We start from the raw sequence: 16772 nt of genomic DNA, 5'->3' as shown, positions 1-16772 counted from the left end.
ACTCTATCCTACTGCAGAAGGTTTAATACTTAAGGTGATGTATTGTGCCAAAAGCATATTTACATATGAAGGCGTAAAGGATGAATTATCTCTGTAGAGCTCCCCCTCTGCCAGTATATAGGAAATTCTAGATGAAGGCATGCCAGAAAAGTATTGCAACTTGCCCTTTCAACTACACTACTGCATTACTGTTAGGTTAATTTTCAAGACTGTTGGTAGTATTCAGAGATTGTTCAAGAAACCTTCAAACCTTACTAATGATAGGATAGTTTGCATAAAATCACCTATGTAAATTTCAGCTTGAAGATAACTATTAATTTTCCTTAATACAGTTTCTTCTAACTCTGTATCTCACAAGACCACCATGTATTTTACACCTTTCATTAAATCAAGTAGTTACTGTGGTCTAAAAAAAATTAATTGTTAATTGCATTTGTCCATTAGCTGAACTACTAGGATTTTTATTTTTTTAGTACCCATTCCCTCTTTCACTTAGTGACATTTATCTCTGAGGAGGATGAATTCTTTGCAGAACATTGTTGACAATTTTCACTGCTTTTGAAAAGAACCGATTTTCCTTAAGGCCCCTTAATCTACCAGCAGAAACAAATCATAGTACCTACTGTTAGACTAAGTTTAGTAACTCAGACATCTGAATCTTGACACATCTGAATTAGTGAAACGAACAGGTCCAGAATACATCACAGGCACCAGAACCCTGCTGTGGGTTCCACAACTATTATGCTGTTAGGCCATAGCATCTCAGAGACCCAGCTCAGCTATCCCAAGACAGACCATTTCCAGTATAGAACGTGGATATATTTGTCCTGTTTTGAAGCCCAATAGTGTGTGTGAGACTTGTTCCATGCCAGTTGGTCTCAGCATCAGAGAACATCCCAGCCGTGTTTAATTTACTAGTATTTATGCAGACCAGGAGTCTGAGTACCAGCATTCTGACAGGGAACAAGACATTGAAATAACCTATGTCTCTAGTGAGTTCTACTAAAAGCAAAAGCTATGAAGACATACTGAAATGTGATAGTGCTGGATATGCAGCAACTAAACCACAGCATTACTGTATGACATGAAATTATTTGGAAGCCACCACAGTCTACTACTTTGCAAGATCTTCAGGCAAGTTGCTATAGGCAGAAGTTGGTGTTGCAAGTACATCAATGGGCTTTTCTCACCATTCATGTGGTTGTTGGGGTTGTTCAGAAGGTCCTAGAATACCCACATCATCAATCTAAAATACCATTTAAGATTCATGTAGAGGGTTCCTAACCCATTGTTCCTATAACCACTAACCAATACTAAACAGAATGGTTAGAGAAGACTATTCTTTGTTCAGACATTTGGAGGAAAACAAACAAAATACTGAGTTCTTCAAAAGCCAATGGGTATTTTTGCAAGTAACAGTATATACAGTATTTGGGGATATTTTAGAGATTTGAATGTGGATTCATGGAGATAAAAGTAGATAATTATTTTTCATAGTGATTTTTGGACTCTGATTAAGACTAAAGATTACAGTCTACCTTTCCTTTCACATAAATATTTTAATTTTAAATGGTTTTGATTATCTGATTTTAGAAAGCAGACATGAAAGCATACACAACCTCTCTCAGATAAGACAGTACTAGGGATGGCTCCTAACAGTTTTAAGGTTCAGAACAGTTACAAATCAGTTCAGCCTCATGACAAGACCATTGATTCTTTGTGCAGTCTTTGCACTGTGAAAGTGTCCATTTCGAAGGTTGAACTGACACAAGCTCCTGTTAATGTAACCACAAGAATTTAGACCAGTACCTTTCATTGTACTCTACAGCCAGGATAATGGAAGAGGATTCCCTTGTTCCAAGACAATAACTCAACACCCTACAATTTGTTCACTCAGCCAACACGTTAAACAGTTTAATACACAAGAAAGTCCCATTAACTGACTAGTTTATGTTATCCTACCTAACTTGGATGAACAGGTTTGAGCACACAAACACCCATTGACTGGACAAGTAGTCTTTCAAAAGAGAAACTGTTGACACAACATACTCCACAGGGACTCATAACAAGGAACACTAAATTCTGCAATTACTATGCAATGAAGAAGTAATCACTAAAGTGAGGCTTCTCTTTACTTCTAGGTATCTTGGATGATACTCTAAAGTTCCGAATGGAAGCTTCTGTGAAAGTACTAGTCAGAATCAGTATTTCATGGCCCTATTCTCTGGATTTAGCAGTATTTCCTGAATCTTTTACAGCATGGCTTGTCTGCAACGAACTAGGCTACCCACAGGTGTGGCAGAGAGAGGGTAGACCGCAGAAAAGGAAACTTGCATGTAAATAATTGTTTGGCCAAGAACTTGAAACTTCAGCTTCCACCTGCCTCAGCACCTCCTTCTAGAATTTTAATATTGGTAGTTTATTTCACTAACACCCAACAAATTTAAACAAAGCCAGCCTTTCTACCATCTAACCTAATTTCAAGTCCTACAGTGCTTAGTACATCCCTACACCTACTCTATTTTCCTCCCACCTGCTGTGTTCCCTGACTAAGGTCCCTAAATGCTGTCAAAATTGCCTCTGCTCCCTGACAATGATTTAACTTTTCTACACAGATCCATTAGAGAAAATACATCCTGCTCCAACCTGCTCCAACCTAGCCTCAGGGCTGCTTCACCCAGCTGGCAAACCTGAGCTCTAGGAAGTGCAAGTGCAAGCATAAGCAAGTGCAAACACAATTGTTCTGCTGCACAATGGTAAGTAGAGGAGGAAACCCTGCTGCTGCTGCATTAGCACTGCACTAACGTATAAGTCACACAGCCCTTGACACAAAGCTACCATACTCACAATAAGCTAAACGAAGGTCCTAAAAGTCAGACAAAAATCAAGGTTTTTCACACCTCTTTTGGAGGTAATGGTTGACTGATCCGAGACTGCCTTCCCCCCAACAGAACCACTGAAGGATATGCCAAAACAAGTCCAAGCTCCTGCAGCAAAGTCCCTCTTTGTAAGGCTATTAAGAACACAAATGGGTCCAGAGAATCAGCTCAAATGCAGGGCCATGCAACTTTCAATTTAGTGGGTCACAGCTGAAGCACAACATGTTCTGTGCTTGTCCTGAGTCCTGTGCAAAGTTCAAGGCTTCTGTTCTCAACTGCTCTTCTGATCTTCTGTGGAAGCACTTCAGCTTCCACATTCTTCTCACTAAAGGTTTTATTAAGTATTTTGTCCTGGGCTCCTGTAAATCAGGGGAAGAGAGGAGACAAACCAAGAGTTAAAGCCTAACACATGTAAGCACAGTGGTGTGGGTTTTTTCAGTGAATGTAGCATGGCTTGAAACAGAATCATGGGATGAAGAGCTCTATTGATACCACCTACTCACTCCTGTTCCAACATTCCCCACCAGTAACATCTTTTCAGTCATCTGGTAGATTAGGAAGGTAGTTCATTTGTACTATCCATTTTTAAGCATAGCCCAGTTCCTCAATTACTACATTAGCACTCAAATACCTGCTGTGTCAAGCACATGGGATGGGCAGGAGTCACCAGCCACAGTCCTCTCTGATCCTGGCACATAACAAGACTATTTATGAGAACATTTTTCACAACTTAGTCCTGGCCATCAAAGCATTAATACTGCTTTATCTAGAAAATGAATTCTTGAAAAACAGTATGAAGTTCAACAGTGGGCAGAAATTCTTTCACAGAAAGATTCAAATGCTAAAAACTAGTGCAGTACTTGTTAATTCAGGGTGACTCCAGAGTGTAATTCATAAGCTTCTAAATTAATATTTTTAAGAAGGTCATAAAATGTGAACTTTAGTAACTGCTACAGCCAATCAAGGTGCCATCAATCTTGACTTAGAGTACTAACATTAGCAATTACCTACTCAAATGACTTTAAAACTTTAACAAAAGCTTATCTACAGATATTGTAGCATCTTAAAAATAGTAGTGTACTGAATTCTCCTGGTAAATCTTTTAGTTATTTCAGATTCAAATTTCTGTAACTTACTCTCTATTTATTCTGTATTCTCCTGGTAAGCTATCTTCAAAAAACAATACATGGTAGATTTGCAGAGAAGAGCCAGTAAGGAGCAAAGACCTCAGTATTTTTAGTAAAGGATTATAGAAAAGAAGGATGAAAGAGAAACAGTACTTACTTTAAATTCCTTTGAAAGGATGTTTGGAGACTGTTCAACACAGAAACTGAAGAAATAAATATATTTTAAATTATTTTTATATTCTCATTATTAGAACACAAATTTAGTGAAGACATGCAAATAATGTTGTGGGAATTCACCAAGAGAAAACTGCAGAAACAGAGAGAACTAACCTATTGAAATTTAACAAAGCCTAATATGAGTTACATTCCTTAATTGTTCATTATATATCGACAGCAAAAAGTGTTCTATATCATTCTGTTGTACTGCCAACATCCATACAATATGTCTAATAGAAAACCTATTTTGTAATTCAGGTCAGGCAGTACGTCTGCTGAGCAGCACTTTGCTTATTCCACCATAAAGACTTACAGCTAATGCTTTTTGCTCTTTAATCTCATATTTTTCAGTAACAGAATACTCTCAAAGATAAATTTGGCTACATTACATTAATACATCTATATACATAATACAAAGAATGTCGCTTCTGGGAACAAAGAATTCCAAATCCCAAACAACAACAACAACAACAAAAAAAAAAAAAAAAAAACTCCAATGAAACAAACAAACAAACAAACAAAAAAAAAAAAAAGAAAGAAAGAAAAAATCCAACAGAAGTAACTTGAAGGACCACCAGAGTCCAAATTCTGAATATTGGAAACAAATATTCACCAATTATTGACTTAGTATTTTAAAAAGAGGCAGATGACCCCACAGATACTGAATATACACTTTTGGATGTAGCTGCAAAATCAGATTCTTAATCTCTCTAGAGAAAGATTAACCCATTCAAAATGTGTTAAAGTACATAAGCAGTTATGATTCCATATCCAGGTCCAATCCATTACTAGAGCAATGCATGGAAGCAAAGTTTTCAAGTATGAGCAGGTATCATTTGCCTTCGGTGTAAGAACTTGTTTGAAAGATGGTCAAGACTTCAATTACTTGGGTATAGGAAGTTCACCTTTCTGAACATCTGTACAAAATTCTATGCTGCAGGAAGTTTTCCACACCTGCTCACTGGCTGCTTACTGGATATTTCTGTGTTCTTGATAAAAATTCTAATTCTACTTAACCTTACACAACATTTTTTTTGCCTAATATGTGAAGGACGGTACAACCAATAGGCGAGTTTTGAAAACAGCACCAATTAAAAAGCTGAAGATTGTAGAACTATGCAAATAAATAAACAGTATCCAAACACTACCACAGAGAAAGTAGATAGAAAAACATAATTAAAAACGGCATAAAAAATACTCTTTGATTTCCTATTTAATGAGTAGAAAGACCACACAGGGGATGTATAATTTTAAACATTACCTAATACCTCTGTGAGAGCAGCAGTGGATAAATGTTAATAATCTATCAGATCAGAATGCAAAGAAATAATCACGATAAATAAAACCAAGTCATTTTTACAAGCAGAATTCCTCTTCTTACAATCACTTCCAGCAAGTAAAGTTTCCTTCTTTAGGTGAATTCAAAGACACTGACTCCTTGGAAGCCTTGCAGCATTTTGCGATGTTTATCCACAGGTACTGATACAGCGGCCCCCTTCAAAAAAAAAGGAGAGCATATAATAATCTCCACATAGCTGATTTTGTGAGTTAGGAGGAGTATAAAAAGAATCTGTAGTGTCTCAGCACTTTTTGACACTGCACTAATGACTGAAAGGGAAAACAACACAGAATGAATTACATACATGTCCTGCATGATGTTGGCCTATATATGATTTGTGTGCATGGGTATTGCACTCTCAGAGTTCCAAGTGGTCCACTGCACACTCAGTGTTCCAATGCATGGGCTACCAGCAGCTTCCTGGTCCACCCAGGCAAGACAGTAAGAGACAGTGAAGGGATGTACAAGGATAAACCAATATTTCTACATCATAGCTGAAAAATTGTTTTCTGTAATTACAGTGCACCAGTTAGAGAAGCTACAGTAGTAATTATTTGATGTACTTAAGACGAGTCTGCCATAAAGCAAATATAACTGGCTACAGTGGTCAAATTTATTCAAACTATGTTAGGCTGGTGATTTCTGTTGTAGTTTGTATGAAAATCCAATGTTGTGTGCCATTTCTGTCCACCTCCACTTTCCAGCAATAAGTTTTAGCTTTTCCTATTCCAGACCACGAACATATTTAAAAGATTAGTTCTTACAAAAAGCTTTGACAAACAGGATGAAGACGCCCAAAATTTTCTGTAAGTTCAAGTGTAGTCTATCAAACCTAATTCAACTCCCAAAGCAGAAAAGGCAACAGATACATGCCTCTTGCAACACAGAAACATTCTTCTGTTTTATTCAGATTTAAACACCTGGAGTCATGTTTTGTCACTGGTACCTAAATCCAGAGAGATACTTTGTTTCAGTTCACACACACAGGATTTCTGCTGACATAGTAGGGATGTATACAGGTTTTTGCAAGAAATGCAAATATTAGCATGAGAACTGAAACAGGAGAAATATCACTGAAGCATTAAAATGGGAGCACTTCACAGCTTTTGTTTCACTTGTGTAGCCATAGTGCCCTCTGGTAGCTGAAAGAGAAAATACAAGGCTTTTCTCGAGAAAACAAACCCAAAAAAACTCCCAAAAAACCCACACATGAAATCAGAAGTTGTTTTTGGTTTCTTTTGTTTTGTGGTAGTTTGTTTTGTTTTGTTCTGTTTTGTTTTTAGGCAGAGAAAGGACAGTTTGCAAATGAGAGGAAGACCATTTCTTCGTGTTAAAACAAGGTACTTTAATGGAAAGGACACTTCTCTTATGCAGCAGAGCTCTGCAGAACTGGAAAGCTCTATAAAAATGAAAGGCTTTAACCTAAAGGTATTTCTGTGCTTCAGGAGATCTCAGCCACACTATACATGCACGTGATTTTAGCAAAAGGATATGCACAGATCAACACACATTTCTGTGAAATCTTTTCTCTTTGGCTCAAGTATCTTTACTGCACAAAATTTTGTGCAAGACAAAGAATAAATTATGATCTTTAAAAGCTAAGAAACTTTTGACATTTCCTTAGAGAGCAAAATATTGGTTAGAGAAGAGTTTATACACCTTAGAGCTGGGACATATCCTGTCTGGCTGCAGATTATCACATAAACATTTTTGAGAAGTTAGTATTTCTTTTCCTTTTGTATTTAAAAGAACACTAGGTTTAAGAAATGGAAGTCAGTCCTCAGCAACTAGGAAAAGAACATCTGTACTGTTCAAGTTTTGGGGCCTGTAAACAACATTTCTGATTTCCAATAATCTTCTCAGCTTGTCAGGAGGAACTCTAACATAATTACTTTTCTCCCTTGTCTTTGCAGGTAAAGAGTACACGCTAGATGATATTAGAAGATTTGATTTTTTAAAGAAAAAATTTAACCATCAAGTTACTACATAAAAATTTTATGTGCATCTGCACTACAGAAAAATAAAATAGTGTAAAAGAGTAAAAAGGCTATTCTATCCTCTCTGCACCCAAGAGGTCAAAATGAAACAAACAGGTCTACTGTAGATGTTTTTCAGAAAAATGAATTTTGAAGAGTATATGTCTCAAAATTTTTTCTTCTATTTGCTAATAAGGAAATATTAAAATCCAGTTCATCAACTAGACCAGACAGATTTGCTAAATATAGTATTCCAGTCTTTGGCAAAGAGAGGTGAGAAACGAAATTAATCTGTTCTGCTAACAAATCAGGAATAATATTGGAATTCAAGAATTAAAACTACAATATAAAAATTACTACACTATACCAGAGGGTCAGATGAGACGAGTTTCAAAGACATCAACTGGTCTCAGGATTACAAGCTTACTGCAAGAAGAAGAAAAAAATGTTAATCTTCACTCAAACCAACAACAAAGTACAATTATTCAGATACGTTTTAGCATTAACACATATAGAAGGATTTAAAAAATAACTATCTATTAGGAAAATTAGATGGTATGTGTGGTATAGGGGGTATGTTCTTGAAATCCTTCTCATCAGAGCTCCCATTAGATTTCAAGAGAATTCAAATAAAGACTGGAATCACTGGAATCTATTTTTGTTGTATTTTTTATATACTCCAAGTTAAAATATGGTTCAGATTAAAACATGCAGAGGCATATTTAAATTTAAAAAATTATTTTGTAAGACTGCAGTATTTAGGTACCTGTGTAACAAACACACTAGTGCATTTATAAAGGTCTACAATGACCTCTTTACAGAGTCCACAAAAACTAAAGGTCCATCTTCCCCAAGGGTAAGTTTACAGCTATATTGGCTCATTTGAAAAAGATGAAGCTTTCTTCTTTTATCTTGATCAAGAACTTTTACTTTGTCTGACTTAACAGATTAATTTTAAAGTAACTAAGTGCTGTAACACCAATACAGTAAGATACAACTCCACTCAGGACAATATGATGAATAACATTTTTTCAAATTTCACTTGGTTTCCCAGAAACCCCTCAAATTTCTGTTATTTGCTCCAGTTGTTCTAAATTTTTTTTTTCATTGTAACTTACTGTCTTAGTTGTAATAAAAGATAAGTAATGTAGGATTAAATCTGACTATATCTTCATTAGTTGCAACATAAAAAAAACTAAAGCTGAATTAGAGAAAATGAGGTGTTTCACTGAAAGTCTCTACCCCTTTATATTACTTTGTGCATTTGTACAACTGTAGTGTATGACGGGTCTTAAGAGAAGGAAAAATATGAATAGTACTGGCCATAAGCATTGCCTTAAAAGAGACATTCTGGTTAATTTACTGTTTTGTAGAGATAGTAATATAATCTGAATTACTGATTCTCTTTACTTCAAATGTTTTGTAGTCGAACCAAATGTAGTTTTAAACAGTATTGCCATTGAACAGCATGTCAGCTAACATCTTCATGTCCTTTAACATCCAAGTAGAAAATAAAATACCTTCTTAAATGTTACCTTTTATTCCATGGAAATTTTGAAAAGCTGTCTGGAGGAAAACCAAGCCAGCAGGATGTTTGGTTGACTGAAACAAGAATGCTGCTCCAGATGACAAAAGATTTCACTGTAAGCTATGTTAATAAGGATCTGACTGAATTGCAGGGACAAGCATTGGCTAAGGTAGTAGCAAAAAGATGGAGAGCAGAGCTAGACAAGGAAGACAGAGCAAGCCAACAAGAAATCATATGAAGAAAATAATTTGATAATGACAGAAATCTGTATTGAATCCATTCAGACTGAAACTGGGACACAGTTTGCTTATGTTGAATGACATACAACCAGAGATTGGTTTTGACTGAGGTTGGTTTTAAAGTGAGAATAAACCAAGCCATTCTGATGCAGGTGTTTTTCAACCATTCAGAATGTCACAAGGTAATAGCAGGGAATAAAATACACACCAGTAGGAATTTTGCAGAAGGAAGGTGATAATAAAGAATTTTAAAAGGTTGCCTCCTTTGCAGGATGCAAAGTTTCAATCAAATAAATCTTGGACGGATGCATTACCAGGCTGAATTCAAAACAAGCAGGCAAACTTGGAACCCAAGTTTTCAAATTATATGATACAGCAATTTCAGATGGTTTGTAAGAAGCATCCATGTAAAAAATACACTTATAGTTGCTGTTAGCTTCTGTTGAGTGACTGCAATGAAAAGGCAGGTTTGAGCAGAAAAGCATGTCACACACTTTATGGAGCATGGACAGTGTTTTCCTGTGCTGTACCTGTTCTGTAAGACAACACACAAAAAATCTCCACATCAATTTGGCACCCTTCAAATGTACTAAATTAATTTAAAAAGTAGGAAAGCTTGTAAATAATTCAGTGAATTAGAACAGCTCATTCAGAGCACTGGATAAAAAGGTTCTTAAAATATTTTATTTTGCCTGAAATTCAGTGTAAAAGGAAATAAATTTCCCAAATACAATTTCTTACGGCAAAATTTAGAACTTAGTGTAACAAGCATGGCAGTCAATTGTGACATTTCAATGTGAAACTAGGACTGTACAAAAATTTAAGTGCATGTTTTTTGCATCAAGATACACATACTCATCAGGACAGAGGCAAAAGCTTAACCAAATCAAAAGCTTTACAAAAAAAACTCAGGATCCAGTTCTTGAAATCCCTTCAAGTAATTGAAAAGCACAAGCAAAAATTCTACAACAGGAGCTCTTCTCTCTAGAATGCTACTACTTCTACTTTCCTCCATTTCTACGTTGGAATTGAAAAAAACAACAAAAAAAAAAAAACACAGGGATATGACTTATACTAGTTCTCCCCATCTTTTCAGCAAAAGACAAAACCATGGACTAAAGAAAACACCCTATTTACTGAAGTACTATCACAAAATCACAGAATATTCCAAGTCGGAAGGGACCCACAAAGATCATTGAGTCCAACACTTAAGTGAATGGTGGTACAGGCTCCTATCCATCTATTTGGTAAGACAGTGGTTTTATGATGCACTCATAAATGAATTAATGAGGGGGAAATTAAAACAACACCCCACCCACTCCCTTCAGAACAAAAACAAAAATCAAGAATTTAATACTTAACAAATGGGTTTCCTTTTGAAACCAGTCCAGCAAAATGCCACTAAGTAGAAATAAAACCAAGTCTTTCTGAGACTTTACTGCAAAAGAGTAGGCAGTTCCCCTTCCTAAGAAGCAACTTTAGACGCCATAAACCAGAAAGACCAGCTAGAAAGAGCCAATGAAGATTTTCTGTAGAGTACACTAACATTTCATATATTTTTGAATGCCTAGTATGTGCTATAGTGTGAACACAGGTTTTTCCAGGTGTTACTTTTTAAATGAAAAAATATAATCATAAAACCACAGAAATATAAAAAAATGCATTACTTGTGTACTCAAATTTTTAGACTATTAACTAAGTATTCAGATTCTCCTCACATATTTTTCTAAATTATATTTCAGTACTATATGTTATTTTTGTGGCACCAAACTTTCTTCTAGAGTTGACACAGTGCAAGATACATTAAAAAATTCCTTAGTGTTTAGAGTATTATTCTATTTAGGATTTGACTTGCATCACTTTAAATTCAGAACATCCAAAAGTTTTTATGAAGAGTACAACATGTATTAATGTAGATAAAACACGATTGAGATTGGTTTTTTTATATTCAGTATTATTTTAGTGTGATAGTGATTCAAGCTCCTTTTGTGAACATGGGGGTGGGGGTTGCCATCTGGAATGGTCTTTTCTCTTTTTTTTTTTTCTTTTTTTTTTTTTTTTTTTATCATGAAGGACCATTGCCTTAGCTTTTTTGGTTATTGCTTTTTTTTTCTTTTCTTTTTTTTTTTAAGACCATTCCATTTCTTTATTTTTTTAACATCTTAAAGTCATAAGGACTTATATGCAAAGCAGTCATACACTTTATCATTAAAACCCATAGGTAAAATACGTACACAAATCCAACAAAAGGCTAGTACATAGTAAAGCCTAAGCATACTACTATGCAATATTATGAATACATAACTTTAGAGACTTCAGTTTAGTACTGTTATCTATTCATTTCTGAAAACATTCACAAAGATTTTAAATGCAAATTTTCATTCCGTATCTGGAATAGAACAAAAATTATCTATGTTATAACAAGTTTTGGTCATTTGTGTTTGACCAATTCAGTAAATTACAAAGAACCCAAAGAATTCTGTAACTTTCTGTAGAACTATGTAATAAAAACATTGCATATGTTCCTAGTATGATGTCTTCAGCAATCATTTGAAATGTAACTCAAACATCAATCTCTCAAAATGTATAACCCACCAGCTGCTTTTTAATCTATATCAGAATCCAATTTCATCACAAAACCCCTTTTAATACAAAGATGCAGAAGTACATTAGGTAATACTAATGCAACACAGGTGCAGTTCTAGCATTGTTGTTGATCAGTTGAATCATCTTCTCCATGAACGAGATTCATTCTCTTCTTCCTCTTCATCATCATCTTGGAGCAGTGAGTCATCCACCAAAGATTCTTCCTGAAACTTCAAGAGAAAAATGTGGTAACTGTTAAATCAAAAAAATGTTAAAAATCAAAAGGCAAAATACAAATTTCTAGCACTTGAACTTTAATAAAGAAGAAAATTTGGTTGTGAAGAGGTAAATATTAATGCTTTCAAGAAAGTACACTGGAGATGTGTATTTCCTATATACATATATTACTAAATGGCAAATGAAACATTTTTAAGACTTCAAGATGACCATGACACATGCACCACTCTTCTGATTCTACAGCATATCATTCATGTCCAAGCTGCTATATTCCCATGAAACTTAACATGCTATACTGAAAACTAATGGTTTTTTGCATTTTCACAGTATCTATGTCTGTTTTCATCCAAGATCTTAATCCATATGTTCCACAGTATCAAAAAGGCTAAATCTAGGAATTTTTGATTTTGACAGCTTAATCAGGATTTAAATCAATATAAAAATTTAAATGAGGTAGGGAGACAGGTATTTAGAGAAATTCAAACAAACTGTATTAGTATATTTTCAATTCTGTTCCATAACAACATAGTAACTTGACAGACTTCAAAGCCTTTGAATATAAGTTGCTTTAATTTCTATCTATATATAGTTTATCTATATAAACTATCCTATCTTGGAAATTTTTTGATGATCACACCTAACACGGCAAACTCTGTCATAGCTAAAGAAAGGACTAAAATGTAAGGATGTCGTTTCTTAGCAAAACTGCCCAGCTGTTAGATAGCAGCTTTGTTCTTTCTTGCTTATTCTTTGTGTCAAAGGAATTGTAGGTTTTTTGCTACAGTATTTCCAAATTCAGCAAGAGGTGTGAAGGTTGATTTGCAAAAATATGAAGTCTTCTAAGGGAGAAGGGGCTCTAGGCTGAACAAAGCCTAGAACTAAGCCTTCTCTCTTTCCAGCAGACTCTTTTATAAGAGGGAGAAACCATCTTTATTACTCTTGCATATGGGAAGCAGAGTTTCAAAAGGAGCTCTGCTGACACCTGACCTATCAACGTATGCCTGCATAGTCTGACCCTGACTAAAACACAGAAGCTTTCTGAGGACTTAAGATTCATTCCTGGTATTCCCTGATGTTCAGGGATCTAAAATACAACAGTGCAACAGTCAAAGAGGAGGTGTCCTGGGCAGTGCACAATGCAGAACTCTACAGAGCACAAGACTGAGTGGTAGCAGAGATGATCAAAAAGACAGGCTTCCATACAGGAGCACAACTATACGGAGAGAAAATAACTGAGGGGAACTATGACAGTGTCCCTGCATATTAAGTATCTTAATGAAAGTGGAGAGAACATGTAGGTGGCAGATCCAACAGAACAATACTTATTCAGAGTAGACATAGTTGAACAGTAGCATTCCTTGTTACAAGACATTACAGATGCTATTCAGAATCCAAGGAAACCAGAAAAATTAATACAATAAACACATGTCAAGGCCTTTCAACTACAAAGACACCACATCTCTGACTCAAGAAGTCCCTCAACTGCAAATCCCTGATGATTAAAAGCTTGTCTCTACTTACACATTTTATACTCTTCTTAGGGATCAGTTGCTGACTCAGCAGAGTCAGCTCTTTTGTTAGGCACCCAGGTGTAGAACATAACACATCTAGGAAGACCAGATGCTTTTATAATTAGCTGCCTACTCACCAGGGATTTTCTAAAGTGCTTAAGTCCAAAAGATTCTTATTTGCATAATGGACTGGGAACCCAGTTTTGTTATCAAGAATCTCAGCTGAATTACATAGCACTTTTTTTTTTTTTTTTTTGAGACAAAGTACTCACTTTCATTCAAATCTTAAGCCTGCTACCTTCTCTAGCATCGTATTCAGCTGAACTAGCATGGCATTATAGATAAGGAATAATTAAGAAAACATTTTTCATGTGCTTACAACTGCTGCTATAAAACAAATTAAGTAAGTGGCAAGCAGACAAAACCAATGAACAGCTAAGGGTTTTGATCCAAGTTCAACTCTTAGATATTTTCCACAGGAGTAATTAGCTAAGGCAGTTAAAAGATAGATCTCTCTGTAGTTCACTTATCAATGAATCTGTAGACTCCTTCCTTTACTCTGCTGAAATATTTGCCTATCCCTGCATGCCCTTCCTTCACTACACAAGAAGTCCCAGTGAAGTGGTTACTCAAGGAGACCTCTCCACAATACAGACTCCTTGCATCAACACACTGCTGTTGATCTTCCAATACAATGCTTCCCTGAGGAGATGTGACAAAATACCTAAGATGCTCTCTAGATTCTATAATATAGTCTCTTGTTCACTCACAGCTCATGACCATCTGACAACACTTGAGGTCTGTGTACATGAGGAAAGTAGCACCCAGTAAACTGGAATGCAAAAATGTCTAATATGAGAGGTACCTATCTTCAAATGGCACACAAAAAACGAATTGGCATTTTTGGAGACAGGAAGCCAGCAGACAAAGTGGCTTTCTTCAGGAAAAAAACAGAAAGCAAACATCACCAATGTAAGAAAACTAACCAAATTTGATTGTATCAAAGCAAACTTGTGAAGCTGCTTCTGTGGTAGATCCACCAAAATGCCGCAAGAAAATAATGAAAACAAAATACTGTCATTGAGTAAGTCGAAGTGCACTTCCATGTCAACTTTTCTATGCCAATTAGTAAATAAATTTGGAAAAAGATTGCCTAGCTTTATCCCCAGGTGACATTTATTTTTCTGAATTCACAAACATAGGTATTTTGAGTGTAATGAGTGAGATTGCATCAATACATATTGTCTCACTATTCCTACATTAACCAATTAAGATTATTTGGACAAGGCTTTAGTATCTCTCATGGACCATGGCGAACACCCAGCAAGGGTACTTTAGATATGTGAGTGAAGTCAGAAAATGCTCTAAATTACTCCTTCACCTGTATCCTCTGAGCCATATCTATAAAGGAAAATTAGAGTCTGAAATATGTTCCTCTAAGAAATTAGTGCCAAAATTAGATGGCACAAACCATGTTTTGGACAAAATCATCAATCTCTCTTATGCAAGTTCAAACCTCTGCCTTCCATTTTCTAGATAAATCCTCTAAATTTTTTTGTTATGTAAGAAATTAAATATTTCTGTGAGCAAAAGCAACTTCAACTTTCAACACCCTAAACCCAAAAAATATACAGAAATCTACTTTCTGATATCAAAATGTGAGTTAGATTAAAAAATACAAATATGAATTCACAGATAGATCTTTTTTTAAAAAACTGTATTATTTAATTTTTAAAAAGAAAAAAAAAATAAAGAAAAAGCAAGCTTACTTCTTCTTCATCAGGTTCAGCTTCTTCTGTTTCAACAGCTGACATACTAGCAACAGGCTTGTTCCATGCCAGCTTTAGCTCTTGTCCTTTGAAACGAGATCCATGAATTGCAGCCTAAAACAAGTTTGACTATCTCAGTTACACATGACTTTACAAAAGAAAGTCAAAGTTGCAATACATTCATACTAAAGTACTGTTACTAGGTTAAACGAAACAACTTCATTCACTCCACATGCAATTCATACATCCTTTGAGGAAAATGATGAAAATACGTTTAGAAGAAAGTAAGTTTGGAAAACCATATATCATTTGGCAATGTGGGTAACATACTGAACCAACACCTTTCTGGTTTTAAGTATTATTTTTCTGGGCTCGTCACCTTTCCAAGACAGACACAAAACTGTTAATGCATAACCTACTGAAGAAGTAAGACATCCCTACATATGATTTAACGTATTTTTAAAAACCCAACAACCAAACAACTGAAAAAAAGCCTTTTGTGATCACAATTTAGTCTACTGGAAAACGTTCCACTTCCTGTAAAGCTGTTGTAATTGAAATGTAAAAATTTTTAACTTATGGGATATTCATGTCTTTCTAAGTAGCAGCTGCATTAAGTGGCTACTTCAGAAATAGTATGTTCAAATTAAAGTAACATGAATGAACATAAATCAGTGTTAGCAACATTCCGAAATAACCGTCATGGTCACAAAAGATTTATAGTACAATCTGAAAGTACGGCATAATGTGAAATGTAGAAACAATTACATGTTCAATGACATCTGAACATGAATTGTGTGATATTAAAGTCCCCAGGTATAAATTTTAAATCTGTACATATAAATTTATGATAAATTTAAAAGATTCTATGCTTATTAAAATGCAGCTCAGGAGCTTTTTGTTCATGGTCTCATCACAATGTCACACAACTAGAATTTTTAAAAGTACTTATAAGTGACATCTAGGTCCAGAAATAACTTGTAATCTTTGGAAGAAATTACTACTACATAAAAATGGAACATTTTACAACAGGGAATCTTCCTCTTCCTTCTAGGCTAGAACATATATGATCATAAAGCCTAGGCCTATTTTCATTTAGGAAGGTAAAATATTAGTAGCATTTACTTCACTATTTGCCTCAGCAGAGGCTTTTAATGATTACCTTCTACAGTTTCTCAAATTGCCAGCCGTAATGCTTTGGTTGCAAACACAGACACTCCAATGGAAATATATTGTGATACACTTAATATATAAGAGTATCCGAAAGAAAATAAAAATTTTCCTAGATTTGATTGAACCCAGTTTTCATAAAATCTTCATTTAAAAATGAAGGTGAAATTAGACACAAAATCTAATCAAACATAA

The 16772-nt window shown here is 35.1% G+C and overlaps 1 protein-coding gene across 5 annotated transcripts in view; it reads right to left on the bottom strand.

Annotated features, from left to right (window-relative positions):
- Positions 1-11301: 11301 nt before the first annotated feature.
- RBM26 (RNA binding motif protein 26) overlaps positions 11302-16772 on the bottom strand; it is a 50106-nt gene continuing 44635 nt past the window's right edge. For all 5 annotated transcript variants that reach the window (XM_021529384.3, XM_021529388.3, XM_021529386.3 and 2 more), the window contains 2 exons: positions 15408-15521; positions 11302-12120 (listed from right to left, as the gene is read on the bottom strand). In XM_021529384.3, the coding sequence (XP_021385059.2) occupies positions 12031-12120; positions 15408-15521 (204 nt within the window). In that variant the 3' untranslated portion in view covers positions 11302-12030. The remainder of the gene's footprint in view (positions 12121-15407; positions 15522-16772) is intronic.

This window comes from Lonchura striata, chromosome 2 (assembly GCF_046129695.1).
Source record: "Lonchura striata isolate bLonStr1 chromosome 2, bLonStr1.mat, whole genome shotgun sequence".
Lineage (NCBI taxonomy): Eukaryota > Metazoa > Chordata > Aves > Passeriformes > Estrildidae > Lonchura > Lonchura striata.
This window is presented reverse-complemented; position numbering and strand designations above follow the sequence as displayed.